Here is a 27732-nt window from a genome sequence, read left to right as displayed (position 1 = left end):
ACTTTGTCTTATCTGAGTCTAATCACAGAACCTGGTTCGACGCAAAGTTCCCGTGACATTTAGCAGACTCCATGTGCTTACATTAGTGATTTTATGACAGCAGAGGCTTTCTTCTGGCTAGCCTTCCAACTAGCTTGTAGGCTTGGACGTGGCATCTAATCGTACTTTTGGAGATTCGGTGATCCCAGGATGCAATCATCTTCTGCAATTCTCTGAATGTTATCTGAGGAGAAAATGTTGCCTCTTGAACCATCCTCCTCACTGTGACTCCTGGCAAAATGTCAATGCATCTGTCCAGGGACTACAGTTGAAAATTGGCCACTTTGACTAAACTGGCACATTTACTAATATGTTTATCAATGTGTATTGTCTCTGTAAAATTAAACCGAATAAAGTAAAATACACTCGCGTCCTCTTCCTGGCATCACCGCTCCAGTTGTTTTTAACTTAATTATTGCCTTAACAGTGGCCATGGGTTTTTTCCAGACATTTAGCTTTTATTTATTTATGTATTTATTTATTTATGTATAGCCATTGCCTGATTTATGAAGGCCAATAAGCTTTTGTCTCATTTCAACTGTGTGTTCTCTGATCTTTCCCATGTTGTTGAATGACTAAAGGAGTGTGCCCTGCATGCCACCTCTTATTTATACCCCAGTGAAACAAGATGCCATGGATGGTTAATAGTTCATATATATATATATATATATATATATATATTTATTTATTTTAAAAACAATTTAACCTCAAAAAAGGTTTGATTTTCTCATTTTTTGAGTCTAAGCTGATAAACAACAAAACCATTTTTTCATTTTTGTTCATCTTTACTAAGGGTGTCAGTACTTATGGATGCCATGCACTGTATGTAGTAATACAGTTTTTTCTTCTTCTACTTCTTGCTGACTACATCATCAGTCCTCCTCCCATTATTATTATTATTATTGTTGGTGTTGCTATCATTCATAGCATCCATCTGCATGACAAACATACAAAAAATGACTAGTGCCCATTTCTGCCAACATAATGTTTTTTTTAAACAGTATGAATGAACATTGTTTTTCTTTTCTCCATAAAACAGCTTGTTCGCAAGCTAATAATATGAAAATTTGTCTTAATAATCCAAGTCTGGCCCCTTTCTTTATGTGAGGCTCACTAAACAAGCTGTTTTTGAATATCTAGTGGGCCATTACTTCCTCATTGCATTTATTGTTCAGATAATTTAAGGTCAGTTGGGAGGGAAGTCAGAAACACAACTTTTTGCCTGTGAGCCAGTGGGAAGGTGATACGCTTGTCAATTTGTCCTTCAAGACATTTTTTTCTGATGCTTCTTCTGTGAAACCAATTGACGAGCGCCAATTGACAAGCTTCTAGCATGTGATGAAAATCCAGCTGAGTGTTACTGTAGGAAGGTCTCAGGAATAAAGCTCTGCAAAGCCGCGAACTGTCATTAGTTTGAGATTTTTTTCCGTAATGTCCTCTCCCATCAAGTGCAGTGAGCTGATTTTCTTCGTAAATGGGAAGAAGGTAAGGGTCTTTCCTCATTTTCCAGACTGGCATAGGTCATGGCATTCACTGCAAAATTTATGTTGATGCTAAGCACAATGGGCACAAGTAGGAGCTCTGTCAGATCCCTCAAACCCTGTCACAGGACTGAATCTTACATTTGGCTGGTAGCTTTCCACTCAAATGTATGGGTTTGTCTGTGATCAGACATCTTGCTGTGTATGATTTAAATGTGACATAAATTGCTATCACTTTCACTTACTGTGTGTTTTGGAGTACAATATTTTAACACTGATTTATTTCTACATAACAGATGAACTGTTCACTCCAAGCTGTCTGCTTTTTGTTCTGGCTGTGATATACATACTAGTAACAAATGAATTTAGATGCACATTTTGATAATGCTATATATATATATATATATATATATGTGTGTGTGTGTGTGTATATAAGGTATATTAAACCCATGGGATGTAATCTTCTAATTAGCATGAAAATGTGCCAAAGGCTCTTTTTGATTTGTACAGGTTTTTAATGTCAGTGATTTAATAATGAATGGTTTTATTATTAACTAATTTAATTAACTCTTTTTGTCAGTGTTATTTGAAGCATAATGGAGAGTGAGGATTGAGACCAGGTACAGCTATGGTGACTCATAGACAAGATTCTAACTCACATAAGCTATTAGAGTCCGACTGAGGATGCAAATTATGATGCTTGCACCAATATCAAAGTACAGTATCCGACACCGACATCACGTTGTGAGACCACGTGTTTCATTGCTTGTTTTACCCATGTCATTCAGAAGTTGTTTCATGGTTTCTAGATTCAAAGTGAGGATTTAAATCTGTCACTATTATAGATAGTCTAACAAGGCATGGATAGGTAATCATTTACTAATTAAACAGAAGGGATAAAGGGAGACAAATAACCAATTAATGCAACTCAAAAAAAGGTAATACACATTTTAGTTTCTATTCACATATAATGCTCTGGCTTGTTTCCAGGGAAACCATGGTTTCCTATGAAGCAAAGCATTATGTGAGTACTGTAGCCTGGATATTGCCCGGTCTTTTGAACGGTCTAATTTTCATGTCTATTTCACTGACAACTGTGGATTTTTTCCCATACCTTAAAACAACTGTAAAATATCACAGCTTCAGGGGAATGCATGAAGGACATGCCACAGGGCAGTCTACGGAGGGATTTTAAAACTACGGGGCCACATATTTGACCTTCTTCAGCAATGGCTTCTTCATGGCCACAGTTTTTTTACACACAGCAGTCAGCTGATCACTGTTCTACACTTCTTCTCTGTAGACCTGCATTTGTCCAACAGCCCTGATCTGTCATGCATCATGCTCTGAATTGGACACGGACACAATTTTAAGGCACTGTCCTCCCCCATATTAAACATGACATAAAGCCCCTCCCCATCTTTAATGTCTCCTGATGTGCACATGCCTGTGGTTACGGTCTCCTGGAACAAAGAGGCTGTTTAACTGTTGGAAATGAACCAGTGAGTCAAGTCAGCTCCACAGACACAACCAGGTTCAGGAGACAGTTGTCACTTAAGTGCTTTATTCAAGTACAGTGAGAGACAGAGTTTTCATTTTTGTGCTTTATAAAAATGCGCAAGGAGACAAATTCTTTAGCTTTCTCCTCGCTTTCCTGAAGTCTAAGACCCATAAAAGACAGACGATAAGGTCTCAATCCTGGGAGGTCAAAAAACTTTAAATAAATGTGTGATAATTGATTCAAGAGCATTTGGCACCTGCATACACTATATGACCAAAAGTATCTGGACACCCCTTGATCTGGGGCTGTTTTTCATGGTTTGGGCTAGGGCCCTTAGTTTCATTGAAGGCAAATCTTAATGCTATAGTATACAATTCTAGACAATTCTGTGCTTCCCCAACAGTTTTGTGAAGGCCCTTTCCTGTTTCAGCATGACAATGCCCTTGGGCACACAGCAATGTCTATATAGAAATGATTGTGTCTAGAAAAGTGTGGAAGAACTTCACTGGCCTGCACAGAGCCCTGACCTCAACCCCATCCAACACCTTTGGGATCAACTGGAATGGCAACTGTGAGCCAGGCCTTATTGCCCAATCAGTGCCTGACCTTACTAGCACTCTTCTGGCTGAATGAAAGAAAATACTTGCTGCAATTCTTCAGAATTTTGGATGAGATTTTGAATGTCAGGTGTCCACAAATTTTTGGCCATGAAGTTTATATGTGTATACATAGGCACATATAGGTAAATATAGGTAAGACATACACAGCTCTGCATTAGACTCCTCTGCGTTCCTGTCTCCAGGGGGCTTCCTAGCAACCAAGCTGTGAGCTTGGGCAGTACCAATATAAATCTTCAAAGATAGTGCTTGCTTCACCCCAACATTTGCTGAAGGTTAATGCTAGCTGTTAAGAACATCAACAAATAACGGATAATAAATAATAAGAACTTTGCCGATAACAGATTTATTTTGTATTAATTATTATTTTCATAAGTGCAGACTGTTAGTTGTAGCAACATCTTTCAGCAACCATCTAGGCTCATTAAAATATGATCACTTTTTTTTTTTTTTTTAAAGTACAACTCCTTCGCAGGTAACAAGTGACTGCTATCTAGGTTTGTGACCAAAAAATAAAATAAAATTGTCTTGATTGTTTTTGAAAGAATATGTGAAACAATATTGCAACTTAATGATGACCAAATGAAAAATTGACATTAACAGCTCATTAACAATGGCCGCATTGTTAACAGTGGTCGCCAACACCAGAATATGAATTGGTTGGGTGTCTTCAAACACAGCAACACAATTCTGGTAAATGGAGCCAGTGTCTGATACAGTAACACAGCAAGCTGTGAGTAAATGATATGGCTTGTGGAAAGCAGCGGAATGCAGAACACTAGTTGTATAACCAATCGGGAGACTAATATTTCTGTGGAACATTTTTGCAGACGTGATCTTGGATGCTTCCTCTTTAATTTACAGTTAGGCCAAAGCTGTATGACACCAGCTGCACAGTTATGAATGTGGACTCTCTCGAAGGACTCAGGTCTATTTTTAGCACATTATGCAACAATCCTCACTTAAACGCGTGTACCTAACAAGGCCATGAAATTAATCTAACATTTTTCATGGGAAAGGTCAACAAATATGTAAAGGTTAACCACACTAGGAAAATGTTTGGCTTGGTACCTTACCAAGCACATACCAGGTTGCTGGCCTGACAAAACTGATTTACACATGCTAGGCATGTCCACCTAAAGACTTTCCATTTTATTGTCTGACAGGACCCCAGATAGTTTAAATGGTGAATGTTTTTGCTTTGCAGATCACTGAGAAAAATGCAGACCCTGAGGAAATGCTACTCAACTACCTCAGGAAGAAAGGTATTTACCAATAAGAAAAAAATTGCTGTCAACAGGGTTGGGATCTATTCACTCATTCAGTTCCAGTGCATTCCCCATCCTTTTGAATTTTTGAATGCAATCAATTCAGTTTCTTTAAATTCACAAGATTATGTTCCAATTCATTCATTTTCCTGAGTTAATTTCATTTTAATCCCTCACCCCAGTCAATTGAATTCTGAGGCATTTTGGAATCAATAATGATATTTATATCATATATGATCAAAAATATTGAATCAATCTATTTTTTTACACACAAAACCCTATTCAGCAATTCAATGTCTTTAAATTCCAATTAATTTGCTTATTTCCTGTTACAGGGGAATAATTAAAATTGTAAATAATGTTGAACGCGGCAGTCTTTTGTTGTTTTTATTTGTATTATCTTCAAAAGAGTTATGATATACAGAGCAGATATAAATACATTTTTCAAATTATTGTTGTGTTCCAGTGTAAAAGTAATAAATTATGGTAAAGTTAAGTGCTGTCAGAGTCCCTTACGGCAGTGTGTTTTCCTTTTTAGCCCCACCTAGTTAATGTCAGTTAGTGAGAATCCCATGGTGTAAGGTCACCAGCATGCATGGGCACATGTTTTCTTTGTACATTTTAAAGTAATATATGAAAATAATGAAATATTTTACCTTTCCTTTTATACAGAGTCACATAGAAATATTGCATTGTTTAAATTGGTGACTGTCATTACTCCCTTTAGAACAGTGCTGTCAAAAGTGTTGTTGCCAAAATATATTGCAGGTATGGAGAATCGGTAATAAATATAAAAACAGCCAAAATTAACTTCTCTTTTTAAGTGCTTGTGAATGCTGCATGCTCCAACACTGATGAAGGTCTGAATGAGATCGAAGTGTATTTGAATTTTGTCTATTTTATTTTGTTCACCCAGGCACTGTTTGTCTCTGCATTTGTTTGTTAGTTATGTGAGCTCAATACACTAATATGTATTCAGAGAAATTACATAGGTAATGTTACGGTTTATACATATCAAATAGGGTCAAAATATTTTAATAGTAATAATATAACAAATAACAGACTTATAGCAGGGTATTTTCATTTTCTTTTACATATCTGATTCACTGCATAAATGTAGCAGTAAGTACGCTGCTGCTGCATTCACGTAAAATTAAATGTATATGTTTAGTGTGGGGCCAGGTTGGCCATCAGGCCACATAAGTAAAAGAAACCTCATTAAACTGATTGGTTACAAGTGAGGAGTGTGAACCTTGGGACTTGTGTAAACATATATCTTTCAGTTACTGCAGACAAGAGATCATAAGACTTTTTATTAGGGCGTGACGAATGACGTTACGGCACATTTGAGCTGGGCGGTCTTGGCCCGTTCACATAAACGTTGGGAAACCTGTCCGTGTTGGAAATTGATTATTGGCTAGCTAATATCTGCTAATCCTTGCAGAATTGTGCACTTGGGGTGTATTGTGCTTAGAGGTGGTTAGTATGCATTCTCACACTGAAGAGACGCAAAAGGCGGGGCTGCTGGGTGGCTCGCCCTGTTAGGCACAGTTCTATTGCACGGATTGGCCCTACAGTCTGGTTCCTGGTAAGGCACTGTTCGAGTGCATGGTTTGATCCCCATGTTCTGGTATTTGTTAAGGCACTGTTCACATGCATGGATGGGGCTGCACAGTCTGCTATCTGTTAAGGTACTGTTCTAATGCAAGGATGGGCCCCATGGGTTAGTAATAAATCCGGTATGACAGCATCTCATCTTATTGCACACCCCCTTCTGGTCAGTTGGGTACCTGCAAGTCAACTTGCGAAGCTGCATGTAATGCATCTTCCTACAACTCATGTCTGTGTGACCCCGACTTGCAAAATACTGTGCAATAAGAATCAGAGGCTGACATCTCTTGCTCTGGAGGAGAGCATGTGCTTGTCGGCACTCTACCAAATCGATGGCAATGATGAGGCTGCGGAAATTAGCTCTGATGACTACGTTTTGGCATTCAACATTGGGAGAGAAAGGGGGAAATCTTTTTTTTTAAAGTTGTGATTCTGTCCCATGTCGATATTTGCAGTGCGCCTCAGTGGTACTAAGTACGGCTGTGGAAGTGGCGGTTGTGGAGCCTGCACTGTTATGGTGTCCCGGTATGACCCGATCCAGCACACGGTTCTGTATCCTCTTTCTGTTTGGCACTGGTCTTTACGGGGTTAATTCCCTGAAGCTTCATTTAAGAGGGAGCACAGATGTTTTATTCTTTCAGAACTAGTTAACATGTTAAAATAAGTATTGCTTGTATTATTAGTCCTTATTATACCTCTTCAGTGTAATTTTCTGAAGAGGAATAATAACAGAGGAGAGAGAGAGATAATTTGGGTATTGTGTTTACATTTCCGTCCCCACCACTGCAAATTGCTGCCACAGTTTAAAGTTAAACATTTTCATTTTCACATTTTCTCTGTATGAAAGATCCACTGTGAAAGGTGTATTTGAGCAATGTGAACAGAGACAGGGACACACTGTGCTTCCTTAACCAAGAGCCCAAGGCACTTCACTGTAAATGCCTGCCTCCTGCCAATCTGCTCCCTGCACGGGGCAGCTGTAGTGACGGTGGAGGGGATTGGCAGCACCAAGACCAAGCTGCATCCTGTACAGGTGAGGTGGGTTAATGTGGGGGTGTGGGCATGACTTTGCACTCTGTATAGGTGAGGTGGGTTAATGTGGGGGGTGAGCATGGCTTTGCACCCTGTACAGGTGAAGTGGGTTAATGTGAGGGTGTGGGCGTGGCTTTGCATCATGTACAGGTAAGGTGGGTTAGTGTAAGGGTGTGGGCATGGATCTGTACCCTGTACAGGTGAGGTGGGTTATTGTAAGGGTGTGGGCATGGCTCTGTACCTTGTATAGGTGAAGTGGGTTAGTGTAAGGGTGTAGGCATGGCTCTGTACCCTGTACAGGTGATGTGGGTTAGTGTGAGGGTGTGGGCGTGGCTCTGCATCCTGTGCAGGTGAGGTGGACTAAGGTGGGGGGTGTGGGTGTGACTCTGTACCCTGTACAGGTGAGGTGGAGTAAGGTGGGGCGTATGAGCATTTTGTTATGGGTGTTTCCTTGCCCCACCAGCCTCTCTTCATCTGGGACTGAAGCTTGTGTGTCTCTGTAGGAGCGCATCGCCAAGGCTCACGGGTCTCAGTGTGGGTTCTGCACCCCAGGGATGGTGATGTCCATGTACACCCTGCTGAGGAACAAGCCTCAGCCCACCCTGGAGGAAATCCGGGAGGCACTGGGTGGTACGTGTCACCCCTTCACCCACTGACGATGAGCACCAAAGCAATCCAATCACAGTACTTTACATTACATTGCATTCATTTAGCAGTTGCTGTTATATGGAGCAACCTATAGCATATGTGCATTTTAAATAATTAACAGTATAACAGAAAAAAGATGACTAACACTCTTACAATCAGTAACAGGGTAGAAGGAAGTGCCACCATCAGCAGTACTGCTAAAACAGTCCGTTATCTTGACACATTCATCTAATTGCACAGCAAATGTAGAATTAATTGTAAATGTGCTGAGATATATATATATGTATAAAAAAAGTGCTCGAAAAGGGGTTTGTGTTCGAAGAAGCCCAGCTAAATATAATAGCATGATGAGCTTTCATCCCTCCAGAAGTAAAAACATCTCACTTCACAATTCTTAAGGCTCAAACAAACAAACATTAAGAGGGTACAGGATAATTACCATAATATAATATTTAGTAAAGTTCCAGATATTTTATGATACTTCTAAATAGCTTAAAACACCCTTTAGCCAAGCCACTGTTAGTTTCCATTTCATATATTATTGGAGTCATTTCCTGTACTCACAGATGCTGTCAACTTCACTGTCAGTCTGGGAAGAGTGCCCAAATATGTGCATCTGCTGTAAAATTGACATTCTGTTTGTGGAAACTCCCATCTCCTCCTCTTGTTCCCCAAGGGAACCTTTGCCGATGCACTGGTTACCGGCCCATCGTTGATGGATTCAAGACATTCTGTGCTGTAAGTTCTCTTAAACTTTATTGTATAGTACTGATGAAAATCACATGTCTGATTTTGTGAGTATGTACAGTATTTTGGCGTGTATGTACAGTATCTCCACCCTGAATGGTCTTCCCACAGGCCTCACAGTGTTGCCAGAATGGGCAGGTAGGAAACGAGGGCTGTGTGGAGAATGGTTCCACACATCAGGATGAAGAAACTGACGTGAGTCAGTCTTTTTCAAATTTCTCAAGCTATAACGTGTAAATGAAAAGGGAAAATAGACTCTTTATGGGGTTAAATTGCTGATTTCCCCAAGACTGTCCTTCACAAAACATTCGCAAATTGTTGCATGAAGCCTGATTGACTGATTGATCGATTCTGTCATTTCCTTTCACTTAATAAAAGTGTACTGTGTCCTTGTGAACTCTTTGTTACTGTACTGTAATTAGGCCTCTCATACTCCTCGTAGATATCAGACAAGTTATTCAGAATGGACGATGTCTTGTCCCTTGACCCCTCCCAAGACCTCATCTTCCCCCCAGAGTTGATGGTGAGTGATATTCCGGAAACTTCCAATTGTGAGAGTTTTCTGAATGTCAGCTTTGTCTTGGTGACATAGTCAGAAATGTCAAAGATACCCCTCCCCCAGCATTGAGAGAACCTGACCACTATATCTATCGCTCCTCACCAGCTTATGGCACAGAAGCATGATGGCGGTCGCCTGTGTTTCCAAAGCAGTAGGACCACCTGGATCTCACCCAGGGACCTTTCTGACCTATTGGAGCTCAAAGCAGCGTACCCAGATGCACCCCTGTTGGTGGGAAACACAACTTTGGGTGGGTGAACAGTCCATAAAGTTCAGCCCAGCAGGTTATAAATCACAAATGTCTCAGCCAAATGAGTCTTTCTTTTATATAAGATGCTCAGTTTCTCCGTTGTCGCTGACTGTCATTTCAAAACTTCACACCCAAATTTGGAACCCACACTTGCAGATGAATGCAGTTGAAACTTATAATGTTATTTCATAAATCAGTTGCAATGGAGTTTCTAGAGTATTCTTAACTCTGGCAATTCTTAGTCCTGGCAAAATTCCCTAAACTGACTATCTCATTCTGGCCACTATATCATCCCCCACTTTAATTCTCTCAACAATTTACTCCTGCTCCATCTAAGCTAATGCGTGGGGGAATTATGGTAGAAAATGGCTACCATGCCCTTTGAGATCATGAGACTAAACAGAACTATTTCAGTGCAATCCATTATTATCACAACACATATATGCATGTCTATAGGCCATGGCATGCTGTGAAGTTGATTGTGACAAGTGCTTTGTAAAATGTAGGATATAAATACATTTCAATTTCATATCATGTCTGTACCCAAGGGCCTAACGTGATGCTGAAGGGTGCCTATCACCCAGTTGTCATCTCACCTGGACAAGTTTCAGAGCTGCGTGCAGTAAAGAGGGGAAAGAACGGTAGGTTTCGTGCATCATGTTATTTATATCACATACAGGTAATATAAACATTTAGAGCACATTACATAGAAGATACTACTTATAGTACATACAAGAGATCCAGACTGGATAATCAATACTCAAGAGTTGCTTTACCTACCTCTTGTCTCAAAATGTTGTAATGTTTTTTCTACATAGCCCAGTAAAGTAACTGTTTGATAAATGAACAAAACCTAAATTGATTCGGAATATATCCATCTATATAAATGGTTTGAATATAAAAAGCTACTATATGTGAGTTACAGGGGAGGTGAATCTGTTTAGTGAAAGAGTAATAAAAATATATAATAAAATAATGAAGTAATGAACATTGTGTGCCGGCAACAACTCATCAGTTCTTGCCTGCAGCTTTTCCTGGTTTGGTCTGTGAGTGAGGTTGGTTTGTACATTGCTTTGTTGACCAAGTTTTTATGCTGACGTCATTAACCCCCCACCCCCCACCCACCATCATTTATCACTGCTGTAACTTGTCCAGGTTGTGTAGGTGGAATGTGTTGGCACAGACTTCAGCCTGCTTGTTAAATGCCTGTTACACAATGTGTTTCCCCGTCTCCCCCTGCTTCTCTCTCTCTCTCTCTCTCTCTCTCTCTCTCTCTCTCACATTCTCTCTCTCTCTCTCTCTTTCTCTCTCACTTTCACTCTCACTCTCTGGCATAAATGACTTACAAACTGTTTCAGTAAAAGGAACAATAATGATGTCATTGAGAACTCACATTTCCAAGTGCATTTGCTTCGATAAACCCACAATTTAGATACTGTATTTGCCTTGTAAAGCTTATCTGATTTCAATGTAAAGAGCATACACAATGAGCAAAGGATCACAATTTAAATAATCTTGTCTGCTCATCAAATTATTGATATCAAATAGATACAACCAAACTTTCCCCAATACAAAAAAAAGGCTTGAACCCAATGTACTGTTACATAATTTATCCACAGCGATTACATTTTGTTGCATCATATTATGTTACATTACAGAACATCACATTCATTTAGCAGACACTCATCCAGAGCGACTACACTTCAATGGTTAGCTGGCTAGTCAGCTAACTCACCCCATGTTCATTGTTAGAATAGGTTAAAATCTCAGTTGACAGGTTTCATGTGAATGCACAGCTAGAAATGGCTGTAATAGCATTCATTCATAGCTACACTGAATTGGAATGTGACCGATTTGGTTTTTTGAACATGTTTGAACATGCATTGGCTTATACAGCATAAACACATTAACATCACATTAACATGTAAAATGTATATTTTATACCTGAGATGAATTGAGGTTGGCATCCAACAAACGTGACCAACAATAGTGAACTCACATTCAGTGACACTGTTCTGCCCTGTGACCTCACTGTCCCCCGATATATTGTAGGGTTGATCGTGGGTGCGGCGTGCACCATTTCCACTGTGAAGGAGGAACTAGAGAAGGCAGTGCAGGAACTGGATCAAGGGAAGAGCAAAGTATACCAGGCCCTCCTGCAGACCCTTCGCTGTCTGGCTGGGAAGCAGATTCGCAATATGGCCGTGAGTCACCATCAAACTTCCATTTCCTGTTTTACAGCTGAAAGAGCACCAACATCCTGTGTGAGGAACAGTATGAGATGTATCACAGCGGAAAAGGAAATTAGCGCTAAACAAAGCATTGCATTACTAAGGGGGACTACTGCTGTACCCTTGAGGAAAGTACTTAACCTCAATTGATGCGGTCAATATTCAGCTGTACAAAGGGATAACATGCTGAACACAAGCTAGATAAGTCACCCTGGATAAAAGGAATTTACTGAATAAATAAAGTGATGCAATTCTGTCTTGCAAACCAAATCAGTGAGTCAGGTTAATATGCATTGCCTAATGATTTCAAAATAATAGAATCTGTAAAGTTTATCAGTGTACCCTCTTGTGTGAAAAAAGGGGACAAATCTCTATCCAAGAAAAAATCAGTGTGTCAAAGAGACTGGGCCAATCGGGTCTCCACTTCAGAAATCCGATTCCTACAGCTAACCTTACTTAGTAACCAGCATCTGAGTGCTGGACATGCAATGGTTGAAAAATTCATCAGGGTGGGAGAAGACCTCATGAAATAATCATAATAACCCCATTAGTCTCATAAGTAGTTGATACCTCTCACACTGTCTTTACCAGACAATTGGAGGCAACATCCTGAGTGCCAACCCCAAGTATGATCTCAACTGCATCCTAGCCGCAGCGGACTGTAGTCTGCTGGTCATTTCCAAAGGTATCAGCCTCAGCATCGAACACACATACATTGATTCCATCTTAGTTGGGGAGTCACCCATACCCATTATACTCTTGTGTGGTCCATCACAAAAATGGTATAGTATAATGGTTAAGGACCTGGGCTTGTAACAGCTTGTTGTAGGTTCGATTCCCAGTTGGGATACTGATGTGGATACATTGCTTACACTAGCTCTGTTGGTTTGTACCACAGGTAATGTCATTGTTCAAATTTTAATAACCTCTCACAGCTTGTATGGTAATTAACTTGAGTTGCCATTTAGAAATCTACTTTGCCTCTTTGCACAGTGCTCTGAATTTCTGTATTGTTTTAACTTGTGTGTTTCGAGAAGACAGCATTCCATAGCTGTGTGCCTTGCCAGGAGCTCGTCTAAACAGGGATGGTGTCTACTGTTCTCCTTTTCCAGATGGGACAAGAGAAATCCCTCTGAATGAGGAATTCTTTACAGGCTTTGGGAAGACATCTCTCAGACCAGATGAAGTCCTTTTTTCCGTACACATCCCATACTCCAGACCAGTAAGACTAACATCATTTTAACGTTCCAAAGGTTAGGCAGTACAGTGTACCACCATCACTCATCCTACCCAGAATCCTCTCCTCACCATTCATCCTATCAGGCCAGCAATATATAGTGTGCCAGAGCACACAGTCGTCTTTAGTAACCTTTCTCATGCCGTCATGAGCTTGAACAGGATGCCTTGTAATTACCCCAAATCCCTAAAGAGGAAACCATTAATTCAAACTGTGACAAATCATTTTAAACAGTGATACTACAAAAAGAACCCTGGAGATGTTCACTAGGATAATTGTTACATTTTTATATGTATACTGTATGTAGGAGTTCAGAGATGTTAGTGCATGAACAAACAGTATAGAACATGATGTCATCCCTGGAGAAGCAGTCTGTATGATTAGTTCTCTTGCAACACACCATGGTCTTTATCTCAGTGGGCTAACTGCGTCTCTTGTTGAGCAGATTGGCTCACAACAGACCTATCCACCAGTGCTTTTTAAACACTTGAAACCAAGGACAGCTTCCTTTTGAAAGGGAAATATGTGAAATTAATTTAACAACATCTTTTTTCTTTCATGTTTCTGCAGTGGGAGTTCATTTCTGCCTTCCGTCAGGCACAGCGGCGAGAGTTTGCCTTCTCCATCGTCAACGCAGGGATGAAGGTGGTCTTTTCTGAAGACACAGACTTGGTGCAGTCTCTGAACATCTATTACGGGGGTGTGGGCCCCACACTGGTCAGAGCTGGACACACGTGTGAGGAGCTCACCGGCCGGTAAGGGCCTAGGGAATGCTCTCCATGAACATTGCTTCAGAAGGTTCTACTCCAAACATTCTCCACACACGTCACTTCGTAAACTATGCTGATTTCTAATCTGTGCATTTTCCAAATATTCTCCACACATCACTTCATGCACTATGCTGCATTCTAGACTATTCTATCCATGCTCCACGCACATCACTTCATAAACTATGACACATGATAATCCATGCATTTTCCAAATATTCCCCGCGTGTATTAATTCATAAGCTTTGCTGCATTCTACCCATTGCCTGTCAGCTCAATGGCAAAGATACTGTTATACCTCTAACATAGGAGAGAAGGGATGGGGACTTCTCATTACCATGTCTGAAAGTCGTGGAATACACTTTGTAAGATGCATTGCGACTGTAATTACTGTAAGCAGCATTGTGTTTAAATGAAGCCGCTAAAGGTACTCAGCCTCACTTGAAAAGAGACTTACAATTTGATGTGGCTATCTTAGTGGGGGAAAAATAAAATAACACGATGATATTGTTTATTTTATAAAGTGTGATATCTTGCTGTGATATCCCTTAGATAACAAAGGTAAGCAGATGAGGATATTTTTCAAACACTCATTACTTTGCTAGTTATCCCAGGGTTATGGCAAGTGAGTGGGTTCAGGGTGTTAAGTATTTTGTCCCTTAGGTCCTGGGATGAGGAGCTGTTCAGGGAGGCATGCCGGTTGCTAGGAGATGAGGTGACGCTGTCACCCTCTGCCCACGGCGGGAAGGTTGAGTTCCGCAAGACCCTGACCCTCAGTTTCCTCTACAAGTTCTACCTCCAGGTGCTGCAGGAATTACAACAGAAGGTACGGCCCACAATGCATCATTTTGTGCACATATCGCCTCCCTTCTTGCCCATGATGCAACACTCTCCAGGCATTCTAATCCTGGCATGCTCCAAGACTCTTCACACACTTCACTCCATAAGCTTTTCTTCTCAGACTGTTACTTGCCGAGACTGCTGATGTTAACTTCACCTATGGCTCCTAAATAAAAAATAAATAGTACTTTAACAGTTCAAATTGTATTGTGGCTTGATTTTCATTTAAGTTCAGAAGAAAACAGTCAGCAAGTGTCAGGAAATTAGCCTCAGGGAAAGTATTTCATTGGAGTCATAAATCAAGCTAATAGTCCTTGGAGCCTGCTAAATAAATGCTTGGTGAATTCAAACCACATACTTGCTCTGTGTTTTATTTCTACAAAGCAACACCCCCGGTGTTTTTCAACATTGGCTTTGACTTGTGACTGGGCCTACCCCAGAGAGAAGAGCAGCGCAAGAGCTTGCGGTGAATGTTGGCAACGGGAGCGCTTGTGCAGCCTACAGTTGAAGTCATTCACGTGACCGCAGCTCTACTGTCATCCTGCAGGGTGTCAGCATCAGCGATCTGCCCCAGGAGTACCTGAGTGCCCTCAAGCCTTTCAAGAATGAGGTGCCACAGGGACACCAGTCCTACCAGGTGCATTGACCCAAAAGACAGTTTCAGCATCAGCAATGTCATTTTCTCAGATATAACTTTTTTTTTGTTGCACGCTGCTGCTTAAGGTTGTGTAATTTAAGCCCACCCCCCCCACCCCCCCTTCCAAAAAAAAAAAGTAACCCATTATGTCATGTCCGCCTCCCCAGCTGGTCTCAGAGGACCAGTCCTCTGAAGACCCAGTGGGTCGTCCTGAAGTGCATCAGGCTTCCTTCAAGCAGGCAACAGGGGAGGCCAAATACTACGACGACACGCCCACTTTCCAGGAGGAACTCTTTTTGGTTATGGTGACCAGCACCCGAGCGCATGCTAAGATCATGTGAGTAAAAGGCCTGTATGTGTTCTACATATGAATGATGCAGAAGATAAAGTATGGCATCGAATATCTGGCAGAAATGCACTTTATTTTATTTATCCCATTTGAACATTATTTTTTGAATGATTTTAAATACACGGTGATGTGACTGTGAAGGTCTCCAAAAACAGCTGAGTGAGGATATAAAGGTCGCAGTTTGCTTAAATTTGTTGTTTAATTCTAAGGACAATGTGATCAGTGAACTGTGAATAGAGGCAATAAAGTCTCACCAAAACAAGCAAGCTGTTTCTTTAGAAAAGCTCCTTGAACAAGCTTTAGGTTGAAAAAAATGAGGGTGGACCTAACCTTAAAGGACCTATACAATGGCTGTGTTTTGATGTAGATTTCTCTGCACCTGTTGTTTCACTTTTTGGGATTCAAATGCTCAGATCTGTGGATGAATCAGAGGCTCTGAGCATGCCAGGCGTTGTTGCCTATGTGTCGGCCCATGACGTCCCGGGTCAGAATCAGAGACTTTGGTTCGACACCGTCGAGGAGCTCTTCGCTGATGAGGAGGTATTGCGCCAATACCCATCATCCTCTTGTGTGGTCCATCACAAAAATGCTGTAGTGTAATGATGAAGGGCCGGGGCTTGTAATGGCTTGCTGCGGGTTCAATTCCCAATCGAAGCACTGGGTACATGTGAACAATGTACTTCGCCTCAGTACGATGTAGGAACTTCCCACACAACACTTTACGAAAGAAAGAAAAAACTTCAATCACACTGACCAGCAGGAAGATCACTGAAACACAATTTGGTGCCACAGTAGCCCTCTTGTCTTCTGTCCTCGTTAAAATACTTTCAAAAGGGCCTGACATGTCTGACCTTACGCACATGTCTGACCTTATCTGGGCATATACAAGAGGGCCTGTCTTTGTGTTTAGGAATGACATATGCTTTGTTCACAAACAACACAAGCTCTTACATCTTGCACCTTACTCAATGCTTTATGGCGACTTAGTAAAGGTCTGTCTTATCTTGGCATTTGACCTCCAGTGGTACAATTTACAACCCAGGCCCCTGTGTCCATGCCACACATGTTCACACATAGATCAACCACATACACATGCACACACACGCGCACACACACACACAAACACACGCGCGCACGCACGCACGCACGCACACACACACACTTAAATACGCCAGGAAACGGAAGTTAGAGCAGAACTAGCTTCTGCAATGTATATGCTAAGGAAACAAATTGTTTGTTGGGAATTTTTAAAGGGCAGGAAGTCAATCAGATTGCCATCATATGTGGATGCACATTCAGAACTGAGATGGACTTGGACAAAACTCTAAGCTCTGGTGCAGCGGATCACTAGACTTATAGAGAGTGTATATATAGACTAGACTGGTGTACCATTTATATATGCACAATTTAGCTGTCTCCATAAATAGTTGCCTCACTGCCTAGACTCTTACTTGCTCAGCAAGTCTGCTAAGAATTCTCACCAAAATGAAGAAAAAATCCCCAACCACCTGTCCAACAGATCAGACACCCTTCAGGAGGCAGACGTGGTTGTGTCAGTGACTACTGTCTGCGGAAGACTTCATAAACAGAATTACAGAGGAGATGCAAACCTGCAAAAGCTGCAAAACAGGATGGGCAGCTTACAGTTTGCTAAGAAATACTTTAAAAATCCTGCAGAGTTATGGAAAAAGATCTTGTGGGTAGATGAGACCAAGATTCACTTGTATCAGAGTGATGGCGAGAGTAAAGTATGGAGGTCAAAGGAACTGTTGAAGATCCAAAGCAAACCCACCCCTAACCACCCCCCCACCCCCCATCTGTGAAACATGGTGGTGGGAGTGTTATGGTTTGGTGCCACAGGCATGTTTACCAGGCTATGGGTCACAAACTTCAAGCAGTCATTGCAAAGGATAGGTGACAAATTACTAAACATGACTACATTCTTTTACATAACATTAATATGTCCTGAGAATTAATGTCCTTTTGCTTAAAATGATCAAATCATAATGGTAAAAAAGGAAAGCATAGGCTCTTCTCTTTCAAACAGATCCTTGTACATCATGTTTTGCAGTTGGGATAGGTTAAATGAGGCCATTCTGCATAGACCTAGCGCTTAGAATTACTTGCATGAGATTTTACACTATCCTAGCACTTATGTTTGGAAATTTCAGAAATAGTGATGATATTTTTAGTTAGTTACAGGCCCTTGGCCTTATAAAAATCTATACATGGGATGGAAGACGGTAGGTAAGCACACTACTGCAATATCACTCAAGTAATTGTTTCGTAGGTGGCTTAGGTGCATTAACTGTCTTAACTACTGCTTGTATTTTTTCCATAGACTGCGTTGTTGCCGTTCTCGTTGTGGTAGTTTATCAGTTTAACCTTCAGGGTCCAAGTTGAACTATGCGGTTGTTCCCTGCACTTGGACCGGTACTTCTCTCTAGGGTTTTCGTCATACTTGTTCCTGGTTATGGTTATACACTTTGTTGTACGTCGCTTTGGATAAGAGCATCTTCCAAATGCCTGTAATGTAATGTAATGTAATTGACAATCATTATATGATTCAAAGAGTTGTTTTGGTACTAAATGCCAGGCCACAAAAATCCAAGGGCAGCATCGCAAATCTAAAAATACACTAGAGATCACTCACAGTTACAAGTTCTTCCTGAGACATCTGAGACATCTGCGCATGCACGCATTCACGCACACTCGGAGTACATCATTTACGCATGTGGGTGCTCTGTATTTAACAAAGTAATGCTATACACCGTGAAGCCAAAAGGGTAAATTCAGTGGGAGAGGATGACTCATGAGCTAAAATGGAACGGAGAGGACAATCTGTTCCTAGCTGTAGCTTAAACAGCTCACTTAGAAATGCTACTGGAGAGGGGTGTCATACATTATCTGTTGCATCAAGGTAAACCGTTTTGTTTCTGAAAAGAAGTTGGGGCAAAGGTGACTCCTTTGAGCTGAATAAAAGCTAGTTGAAAACGACAAACAAAATAGATACATACTAAGGCTTAAAAGATTCTGCTTTGTGTTATTGTGATTTTATACCCCAAGCATTTTCAAATCCACATAAAATATAAATGTAACTTTTCTTCAAAGAAAGTCAATTCACTGTCATGCTTCAAATAAATGACACTTGTACCTTAGCATCCTGCCCCTTTAGCATAGCATCTGGAAATGTCTGTATCTCCCTTACCAAGGCATTGGTTTCTTTCTCCACCTGTCTTATCTGCCCAGGTGATCTGCGTGGGGCAGGTAATTGGTGCAATTGTAGCCGAAACACGAGAGCAGGCCAAAAGGGCAGCGAAGAGTGTCAGAGTGACCTACGAGGACCTGTCTCCTGTCTTCTTCACAATTGAGGTGCATGCGTATCACCTGTTTACCTGAGCACAAATGTCACCTATTACATACACCACCAACCAACATAGCAATTGGCTGAAGATGGCATGACAGCCGCCTTAGTTTTGTTTGAACAAATATCTTGTTTTCAGTTTCAAATATTTGTTTATATATTTTTTCTTTTTGGTTTCAAGGTGTTTCAGTCTCAACCTTTTCATTTTCAGTTACATTTATTTCTTATTTGTATGGTAAATTATAAACCTTTTGACCCTAATCTGGCTTGGCTCCACGCAGTTCTACCAGCAATTTTTGTTGTAACAGCTGGGAATTCAACAATTCAAAAAAGTTCAAAAGTGTCCTCAAATACAGGTAAAATTGAAAATGGCCCCTATCAGGCTGCTGGATGACTCATTCAGTTAAGGTGCGCAACATTGTGGTGCAATGATGAGCCATGTGGGTTTCAAATCTAATCCAGACAATGCCACTGTCAGCTGTGGCCTGTCGCTCCATAGGGTGCTGCGGGGTAAGGCCACAACAAAAAATGGTCCCTATTGTGTTTTCTTGGCTTTACCCAGGAGGCCATCCAGCATCAGTCTTTTTTCAATCCCAAGAGGAAACTGGAGAGGGGCAACGTTGATGAGGCCTTCGAAAAAGTGGATAGAATTCTGGAGGGTAAGAAAAACGCTATCCAGCACGTTTCACAACAGACGCGCTGGACTTACTTAGTCAGGTAAAACTAATGATTATTCCCTAAATAAATACTGAATTGAACTGAAGTTCTCTCAGTTTGTGAGGTAGTGCTAAACAGATAAATAATTGCTACACATTTATTACATGGTGAAAAATGGGTAATTGTGAATAATGGTTATTAAGCAGGGTCTTTCTCAAAGAGCAAACCCAGCTGCCGTTCAGCTCTTTTCTTTTCAGGATAGTCAGGGGAATTAGCAATGACAAACAACTAGCATTATTACACATCATTTCCATATATACATAGACATATTCACATAGGTAGTCGGGTACTTACAATACAAATTTACAATAATAATCAGATTTGAACCTGCAAGCTCCCTATTAGCTTGCTGTTTTCCCCACAAATTGCTGGCACAGCTGTCTCCAGGTCCTCTTTAAGTGGGTGGCTTGCCTCTCGGCAACAGGTGAGATCTACATGGGAGGGCAGGAGCACTTTTACATGGAGACACAAGGGGTGATCGCCGTGCCCCGCGGAGAGGACGGGGAAATGGACTTGTATGCGGCCAGTCAGCATGCAGCGCTCACTCAGGTCTGAACTTGCCCAAGCTCCGACTGATCCCTGTCCAACTTCACTCGGTAGCCCTCAGACAGTATTAAGAGAATTTAATTGTAAATTAACACCAAAATTGTTGAATTGAATTGAGTTATTTTACAGTTGTTTTTTTTTCTGTTTTACAAATACGAGATAGAAATAAATATGCAGGTTTTTTTTTTTTTAATTTGATAGATATATACTATGTACAAGAAACCACAAATTGTCTTTCACTTTTGTTGGATTTGCATATTGTCATATTGTCAGGTTTTTTGGATTAGCAGTCGGTTTAAAATGAAATACTTGTATTTTAGCAGTACAGTAGAAAGTATTTCCTTATGCAAGCTTCATATTTTCAGTGAACATTGCAGGGACACCTTTTCTCTGCCTTAATCTGTTTGTTTGTCTCCAGGAAGTGGTGGCCCACGCGCTTGGTGTTGATTCTAATAAGATCACCTGTCACGTGAAGAGACTAGGTGGTGGCTTCGGAGGAAAAGTCGTGAAAAGTGGCTCTCTGGCTGCAATAACTGCCACTGCTGCCCACAAGTAAGAGTCTATACAATGAGAAGCACCTTTCTTACATGCAAAGTTATTTTTGAACGTGCATATTTGCATGTAATACACGTGTAAACAGTTATTTTCTCTGGTTCAGTGATGTGGTATGGTATGTGGTTGAGTATTTAAAGAATTTACAGTAAGGAATTCTTAAAAAATTGCTCCTGTCAATTACTGATAGCTGTTTCTACCTGTTTTAATGGCAAGTTAAACATTTGCATCACACTGACCTTTAAGTAAATTGCATTTTCTGAAAAATTATAACGTCAAATAACCTGCGGGAAAATGCAGACTTGTATTTACTGAAACACCTTGAAACCAAAAATAAAACATATATATTACCCAAACACTATTTTAATGCGCTTTTTGAAACAGGTTTTTAAGTGGTTGTAGCTCACCACTTCTTTCTGGTTCTGCTTTCTAGTAGCACCTAGAAGGTGAATTTTAACAGAAAGCTGTCTGAACACAAACGACATGAATGTACGTTCTTTGCAAAACACTGCCTCCCTGTGGAAGTACTTTACATTTCCTTAGCACACTTGTAATACTACATCATAGTACATAACCTCATGCAGGGTGATAGCTTATGTTTTACCTATTACCTATCAATTTAAACAGCGGGACATTAAGCTTAAATGAAAGTAATGTTAGTGAGGTACCATGCCCAAATTTATAAAAGCAATGTCACTCCAAACATTTGAACCTGCTTTCATTGAAAAAATAGAAAATAATTTATCACCACACAGCTGTGCTGTGGGCAACCTCTGGTAATTACTGTTTGTGTGTGTGTGTGTGTGTGTGTGTACGCTTCATTGCAGGACAGGTAGGGTGGTGCGCTGTGTTCTGGATCGAGGGGACGACATGCTGATTACCAGCGGTCGACACCCTTTCCTGGGGAAGTACAAGGTGTGTATATCACACACACACATAACATACACGTGCAGCATCACACACATGTAACTTTTAGAATATAGATTGCAAGCATTTATGCATGTTATCCAATGTGTTCAGGACACTCTATCTTTCTCAGGTGGGATTTATGAATGACGGAACAATATTGGCAGCAGACATGAGTTTCTACTGCAATGGAGGCTGCACTTTGGATCAGTCGCCATTTGTGAGTTCAAAGACAGATATAACACAAGTAGCTAACAGATGAGCTCAAAGTTGGCTCAGATAGAAAGGTAGCTACACAGACAAAAAGATACAGATACAGACAAAACAACAAGACACAAATACAGTAAAGTGATAGATAGTATTTCCTGATGTGTGTTCCTTTTTGTGTAAACATTTTTTAATTGATATTTTCATGTTTTCAACCACAGATAAGTTAAACCATAGATAAATATAGATGAAAATGACACATAAAATAACAAATTATATTCAAAAATGGGTACTGGAGAGCAGACATATCATTATAGTATCTTTGAAAAATGTAGCATTATCTTTAAAAACAATGTAGTTTTTAAAAAAATACAACATAAGCATTTCCACTTGATTGGTGGAGTCATGCTGTGGATGTCTCTGAAAGCATGTCCTTTGTGTTTAGGTAATGGAGAAAGCCCTGCTTCACATGGACAACGGCTACAGGATCCCCAACCTACGAGGGCGGGGTTTTGTCTGCATGACATACCTGCCCTCCTATACGGCCTTCCGGGGCTTTGGGGGGCCCCAGGGGCTCACCGTAATTGAGAGTGTGCTGCACGAGGTGGCAAATAAGTGCGGCCTCTCCCCTGAAAAGGTGAGGTGAGGTGGGGTGGGGTGGGGTGTGGAGTGGTGTGGTGGGGTATAGTAGGGTGAGGTAGGGTGGAGTATGGGAGGACAGGATGGGGTTGTCAGGGGTAGAGCTCAAACAAAATGCAGTGATCCTGTTTTTGGTTCACCTGTTAGGTACAAAGGCCCCTGGGCGGGCTGCTGGTTTCTGTCGTAGAACATGTGTGTAACATGTCTTTCTCCCAATCCGTGTAGGTGAGAGACATCAACATGTACAGGGATGAGGTATGCTACACCCATCACAAACAGCTCTTCTCCCCTCACGACATGATTCGCTGTTGGGAGGAGTGCCTGGAGAAGTCCGCGTACCACAACCGTCGCCTGGCCATCGCCCAATTCAATGCCAAAAACCGCTGGAAAAAGAGGGGCATCTGTGCTGTGCCCATAAAGTTTGGCATTGGATTCTCCAAAGGGTTCTATAACCAGGTGAAAATCCATCCTGTTTTCTGATTATTATTTATGTGTTTGGCAGACACTTTTACCCAGTGTGATGTTAGTGTTTGATATATGTGATCATGTAGCTCAATTCCTGATATTTACTGAATTCCTGAATACAGTTTCACAGCCTAGTGCAAATGCACAAAAAAGTTTAAGTGCCCAAAAACTGAGCACACTGCTGTTGAAAGTGACGTTTTAATGCAGCACTCATGACTATTATTTATCTGTCTGTGACCTCATTCAAAAAATTCCTTGAATGGTTTGGTTTCAATAGCTTTGCAAGCCACTTACTGTCAAGTCAATACTAGTGTGTCAGAGTCGAGGCACCTTGGGAAAGCGCTTTGTTGAACAGCTAAAGCTTTTATAAATGTTTAGGAATTCTTACTTGTGTTGGTTTGTGCTCAAGCAAACTTAGTGTGGTTCATAAAACACTTTCTCTGTTGGCTCTGTGTTTGTTGGATTACTAACTTTAAATTATTTCTAAAAAGAAAAAACTGTTAAATTATCAGCTATGGTTATTGATATTTTACTGGAAATGTTCAATGTGTCCTTTTTCTGAGTAGCATTAGGCCTTCAGTAACATTCAAGGGCATGTAACTGTAGAACCCCACCAACATAGGTCCTAACCCCTAGATAGTCAAGTCTGGCCCTCAAGGCAAGTAGTCCTGCTTTCTTTTCTACTTCACAGTTGATAAATGGGTTCATATCACTGATTGGCCTAAGATTCCACATACCTGGTGTCCTATGTAGGTCTGAATCACCTGGTGCTTCAGGTCAGGGGCAGAACTAAGGGAGTATAGCAGGGAAACCTAGGCTGGGCACTATCAGGTCAAAGGAGGCCCTCAAGGTGCATGCAGGTGTGTGTGGGTGGGTGCATATGGGTAGGGGTGCACAAATATAATTTCTAGATCCATCCCTGCCACAGGTATATATATAGTACCAGGTATCCTAGGTAGGTACTTCTAAATAAATGCATGATTAGAGGGAAATAATAAAAACCAGCAGCACTACTTGCCTTAGGTGACCAGATGGCCAAGCCAATGATACATACCCTTCTGTCCCAAAGGGTGCAGCATTGGTCAACATCTTTAAAGACGGATCTGTGTTGCTGTCCCATGGTGGAACTGAGATGGGTCAGGGCCTTAACACCAAGGCCATCCAGGTGGGTGGTGCATCCATGTCCAAATCACAGGATCCAGGATCTGAAGCCGACACTGACCATCTTTTACACATGCCATGTATAATTTTTAAGAAAATATCAGTTTTCAGCGACTGCCAACAAAAATCTGTGACAAGCAAAAGTATTCAATTTTTTAAAAATAATAAATAATCAATAGAGAACTTACACACACACACCACTTACACTGTATGTGGTGCTAGCCCACTATCCATGATACTTAAACATAGAAGGTGAGCATGTAAAATCCAAAGATGCTGCTAACTAGGTTAATATGTACTTATGTATCTATATGCATCAGTTTATAGTTGCTGATGTGAAAACAATGGTAACAGAAATTCATCCCACCAATGAGAAATTTCCTCTCCTCGGCCTACTCTGCTGTAGATTGCTAGCCGAGTCTTGAAGGTGCCCATGTCCACAATCCACATAAAGGAGACCTGCACAGGCAACGTCCCCAATGCCCCCCCGTCTGCCGCGTCCTATGGCACAGACGCTGTGGGCATGGCAGTAAAGGTAGTACTCCTAGAGAAAAACAAACTTTCTGTATACACATATCATCTGACTCACTTCCTGTTTGGAAGCAATGGCTTTATTGCTCTGTTTGCATGCCTCCTGAACCTGCCTGTAGCTGGTTTAGCACTTGGGATTTTTCAACCAATCATAGGGCAGTTGGTCATTTTCTGAAATTGTTTTGAATGGTGTCACTTTGTTTCAGGACGCCTGTGAAAAACTGATGAAACGCCTGGAGCCGATCATGCGAGAGTATCCCAAATACACCTGGCCACAGTGGGTAATTGCAGACACATTTTCCCTCGGATTTTCAATATGTCTCTCAAGGCTATGAGCCTCATCGGTTCTTGGAATCAGCCGTACTCAGTACGAAACCACTATAGACCAGCACGTCTTCATAAATACACATTTCATTTCATCATCAGCAGTATTGTTCTTTCTTTCTTTCAACAGATTCTTGAGGCCTACTGTCAACGAATAAGCCTATCAGCCACTGGCTTCTTCATGTAAGCAACCTCCCATTATCCCGTAATGGAGAATTAACCTCACAACACAACACAACACAGCACAGCACACTCTTTTTTACGGTTGTCAGGCCTTGGAGCGGAGCTGGAATTGGGATTCCATTGTGGTGTCAATTGCAGGGGCCCTTACACCAACGTGGACTGGGAGAAAAGCGAGGGGACGGCGTTCTACTACTTCACCTTTGGAGCGTGTTGCTCAGAAGTGGAAATTGACTGTCTGACAGGAGACCACAAAGTATTACAGCAGTCCGTGTTGCTGACAAGACATTTCACCTCTTCTGATTGCCCACAAACTTCCACTCACATGACCCGTCTCCCCTGTGCTGTGTGTTTCAGAACATAAGGTCTGACATCATGATGGACGTTGGGAGAAGTCTCAATCCCGCTCTTGACATAGGACAGGTGCGTCAGCTGTCACATCTGTTCAAAAGATGTGAATGCAATATTGATGTGCCTTGAATACAGAGTATCTTCTATTTAGAGGGGATTTGCTGAAATGCTCATCAGTGTTTAGACCACTATTTGCCACAGCCTGTAAAATGTAGTTTGGTCCATTAGCCACAACCACTGCTAGCACCACAACGTAAATGACAAATGAACTATGCTCCTCAGCCTATGTGCTTTACCTGATTGAATGGAACACCTTAGATGTGCGTCTATGCATCACCATTCCTCCGAATAAATCCCTTGTGTGCATTTGTAGATTGAGGGGGCATTTGTACAAGGCATTGGCCTCTACACCATCGAGGAGCTGCAGTTCTCACCCGAGGGTGTCCTTTTGACCCGAGGACCGTCCCAGTACAAGATCCCCATGATGAGTGACGTCCCACCTGAGCTCAATGTCCACCTGCTGGCCAACACCCAAAAGCCAGACACCATCTACTCCGCCAAGGCACGTCCTGACCGTAGACATGCAACAGCTGCTTCAATCGCATTCCCTTGAATTTTCTCACAAGAAAGTTTCATGGAATACAACTAGGATTCCGCATTTTAATTTGGGGAGGATAAAAAAGGGGGGAATGAAAAGTAAACTGAAAGAAAGTGTAAAACGGGCATTGACAAGCCTGACACTAACACGGGGAGTGTCCTTGCAGGGAGTCGGGGAGCCGCCCTTGTCCTTCGGCATCACCGTCTTCTTTGCCATAAAGGAGGCGATCGCCGCGGCCCGCAGAGACAGCGGGCTGAGCGGCGCCTTCACACTGAACTCCCCGGCCACTGCAGAGAGGATACGCATGGCCTGCGTGGACCAGTTCACCCAGATGGTATGCCCGCCCCCTCCTGTCCTTCGTCCAGACTGCCTGAGATATCGGTGGCATTCCTCTTCGCGTGTTTTCTAATGCCATCTCGGGTCTTGGGTGGATTTGTCTTGAGTCATTTGTTTTGCGTGGATGGTAAAACAACCCCGCTGGTGTGCGTGTGTGAATGTGCGCGCGTTTGTGTGTGTGTGTGTGTGTGTGTGTTCACTGTGTGTAAATGCAATTGCTTGTGGTGTTGCTTTGTAAAAAATTTTTTTTAACAAAATCCAAAAACATTCTCTTTTTCCAAGGTTCCATCTCCAGAGCCTGGAACATTCAAACAGTGGACCATTGATGTGTGAGTCAGAGACAGCAACTGGCACAATTACAACAGGACATTTTGCTTTTGTCAAACCTGGACTCATTAGCCTGTGGTTTGAGGCTAAATAGCATTTTTTGGGGGGGATTTTGCTATCGATATCATTTTAGGTGTTCCCTGCACGTCTCTAACTTTGGCTTGCTGCTGCACATTTTATATTTTGCCCTTTAAAAAAATAACTAAATAAACATGTATAAATCAGTCCTGAGTTCATTAACTCCACAGAATTCTAATATTTCTGGTTTATTTGCATTAATTTAAAAATGACAATAGCTGAAAAGTTCAAAATTTTAAACCTAACCACTGGACAGTGGGAAAAAAGTTGCAACAACCCAAATGTAACAGGAAAAAAAATTTATTGCACAAAGAAAAAAAAAAGACATTACAACAAAGCAAACAAAAAAACAGTATGTAGCTAACGCTTGAGAAACAAAAAGCTGAGCCTTTATCTAGTTACAAAATAAACAGAAATAAAATGTGTGCAAAAATAATAAACATAGCGGGTCGATTGCAGTGTGCCTGTAGTTTTTAGTAGCTGCGTATTAAGACCAAAGTACCATACTAACATGGGGTTAGCTGCGTATAAAATTGAAATGTCTTGATTGCAAAGTGCAATTAGATTTCCGTATCAGTGATCCTCAGCAAGTCTTCTGCTTGTACCAAAGTTCATTGTTCTGCTTGTACCAAAGTT

At 41.3% G+C, this 27732-nt stretch overlaps 1 protein-coding gene across 1 annotated transcript; it reads left to right on the top strand.

The window, feature by feature from the left end:
- Positions 1-1138: 1138 nt before the first annotated feature.
- aox5 (aldehyde oxidase 5) lies at positions 1139-27421 on the top strand. Its single transcript, XM_035410372.1, has 35 exons — positions 1139-1524; positions 4846-4903; positions 6973-7069; positions 7442-7550; positions 8053-8179; positions 8874-8935; positions 9056-9139; positions 9387-9467; positions 9609-9753; positions 10302-10394; positions 11806-11957; positions 12576-12669; positions 13097-13206; positions 13792-13976; positions 14652-14814; positions 15376-15465; positions 15633-15802; positions 16228-16354; positions 19064-19186; positions 19741-19837; positions 20320-20444; positions 20860-20993; positions 21821-21908; positions 22033-22119; positions 22552-22743; positions 22971-23201; positions 24280-24375; positions 24778-24906; positions 25109-25183; positions 25357-25409; positions 25548-25662; positions 25764-25829; positions 26131-26319; positions 26522-26689; positions 26974-27421. The coding sequence occupies exons 1-35, from the start codon at positions 1471-1473 to the stop codon at positions 27022-27024; spliced, it is 4020 nt and encodes a 1339-aa protein (XP_035266263.1). The 5' UTR covers positions 1139-1470; the 3' UTR covers positions 27025-27421.
- The last annotated feature ends 311 nt before the right edge of the window (positions 27422-27732 follow it).

The sequence above is a fragment of the Anguilla anguilla genome, chromosome 3, assembly GCF_013347855.1.
Source record: "Anguilla anguilla isolate fAngAng1 chromosome 3, fAngAng1.pri, whole genome shotgun sequence".
Classification (NCBI taxonomy): Eukaryota; Metazoa; Chordata; class Actinopteri; order Anguilliformes; family Anguillidae; genus Anguilla; species Anguilla anguilla.
The sequence above is the reverse complement of the archived record's forward strand: the minus strand, read 5'-3'. Positions and strand labels throughout refer to the sequence as shown.

What these genes read in the sequence shown, in the direction of transcription:
- aox5 (XM_035410372.1), top strand. Translation starts at nt 1,471, where the DNA reads ATGTCCTCTCCCATCAAGTGCAGTGAGCTGATTTTCTTCGTAAATGGG. An exon ending in CGAGCGCATGCTAAGATCAT is followed by an intron (nt 15,803 to 16,227) that starts GTGAGTAAAAGG and finishes TCAAATGCTCAG; the next exon opens with ATCTGTGGATGAATCAGAGG. An exon ending in AGCATGCAGCGCTCACTCAG is followed by an intron (nt 20,445 to 20,859) that starts GTCTGAACTTGC and finishes GTTTGTCTCCAG; the next exon opens with GAAGTGGTGGCCCACGCGCT.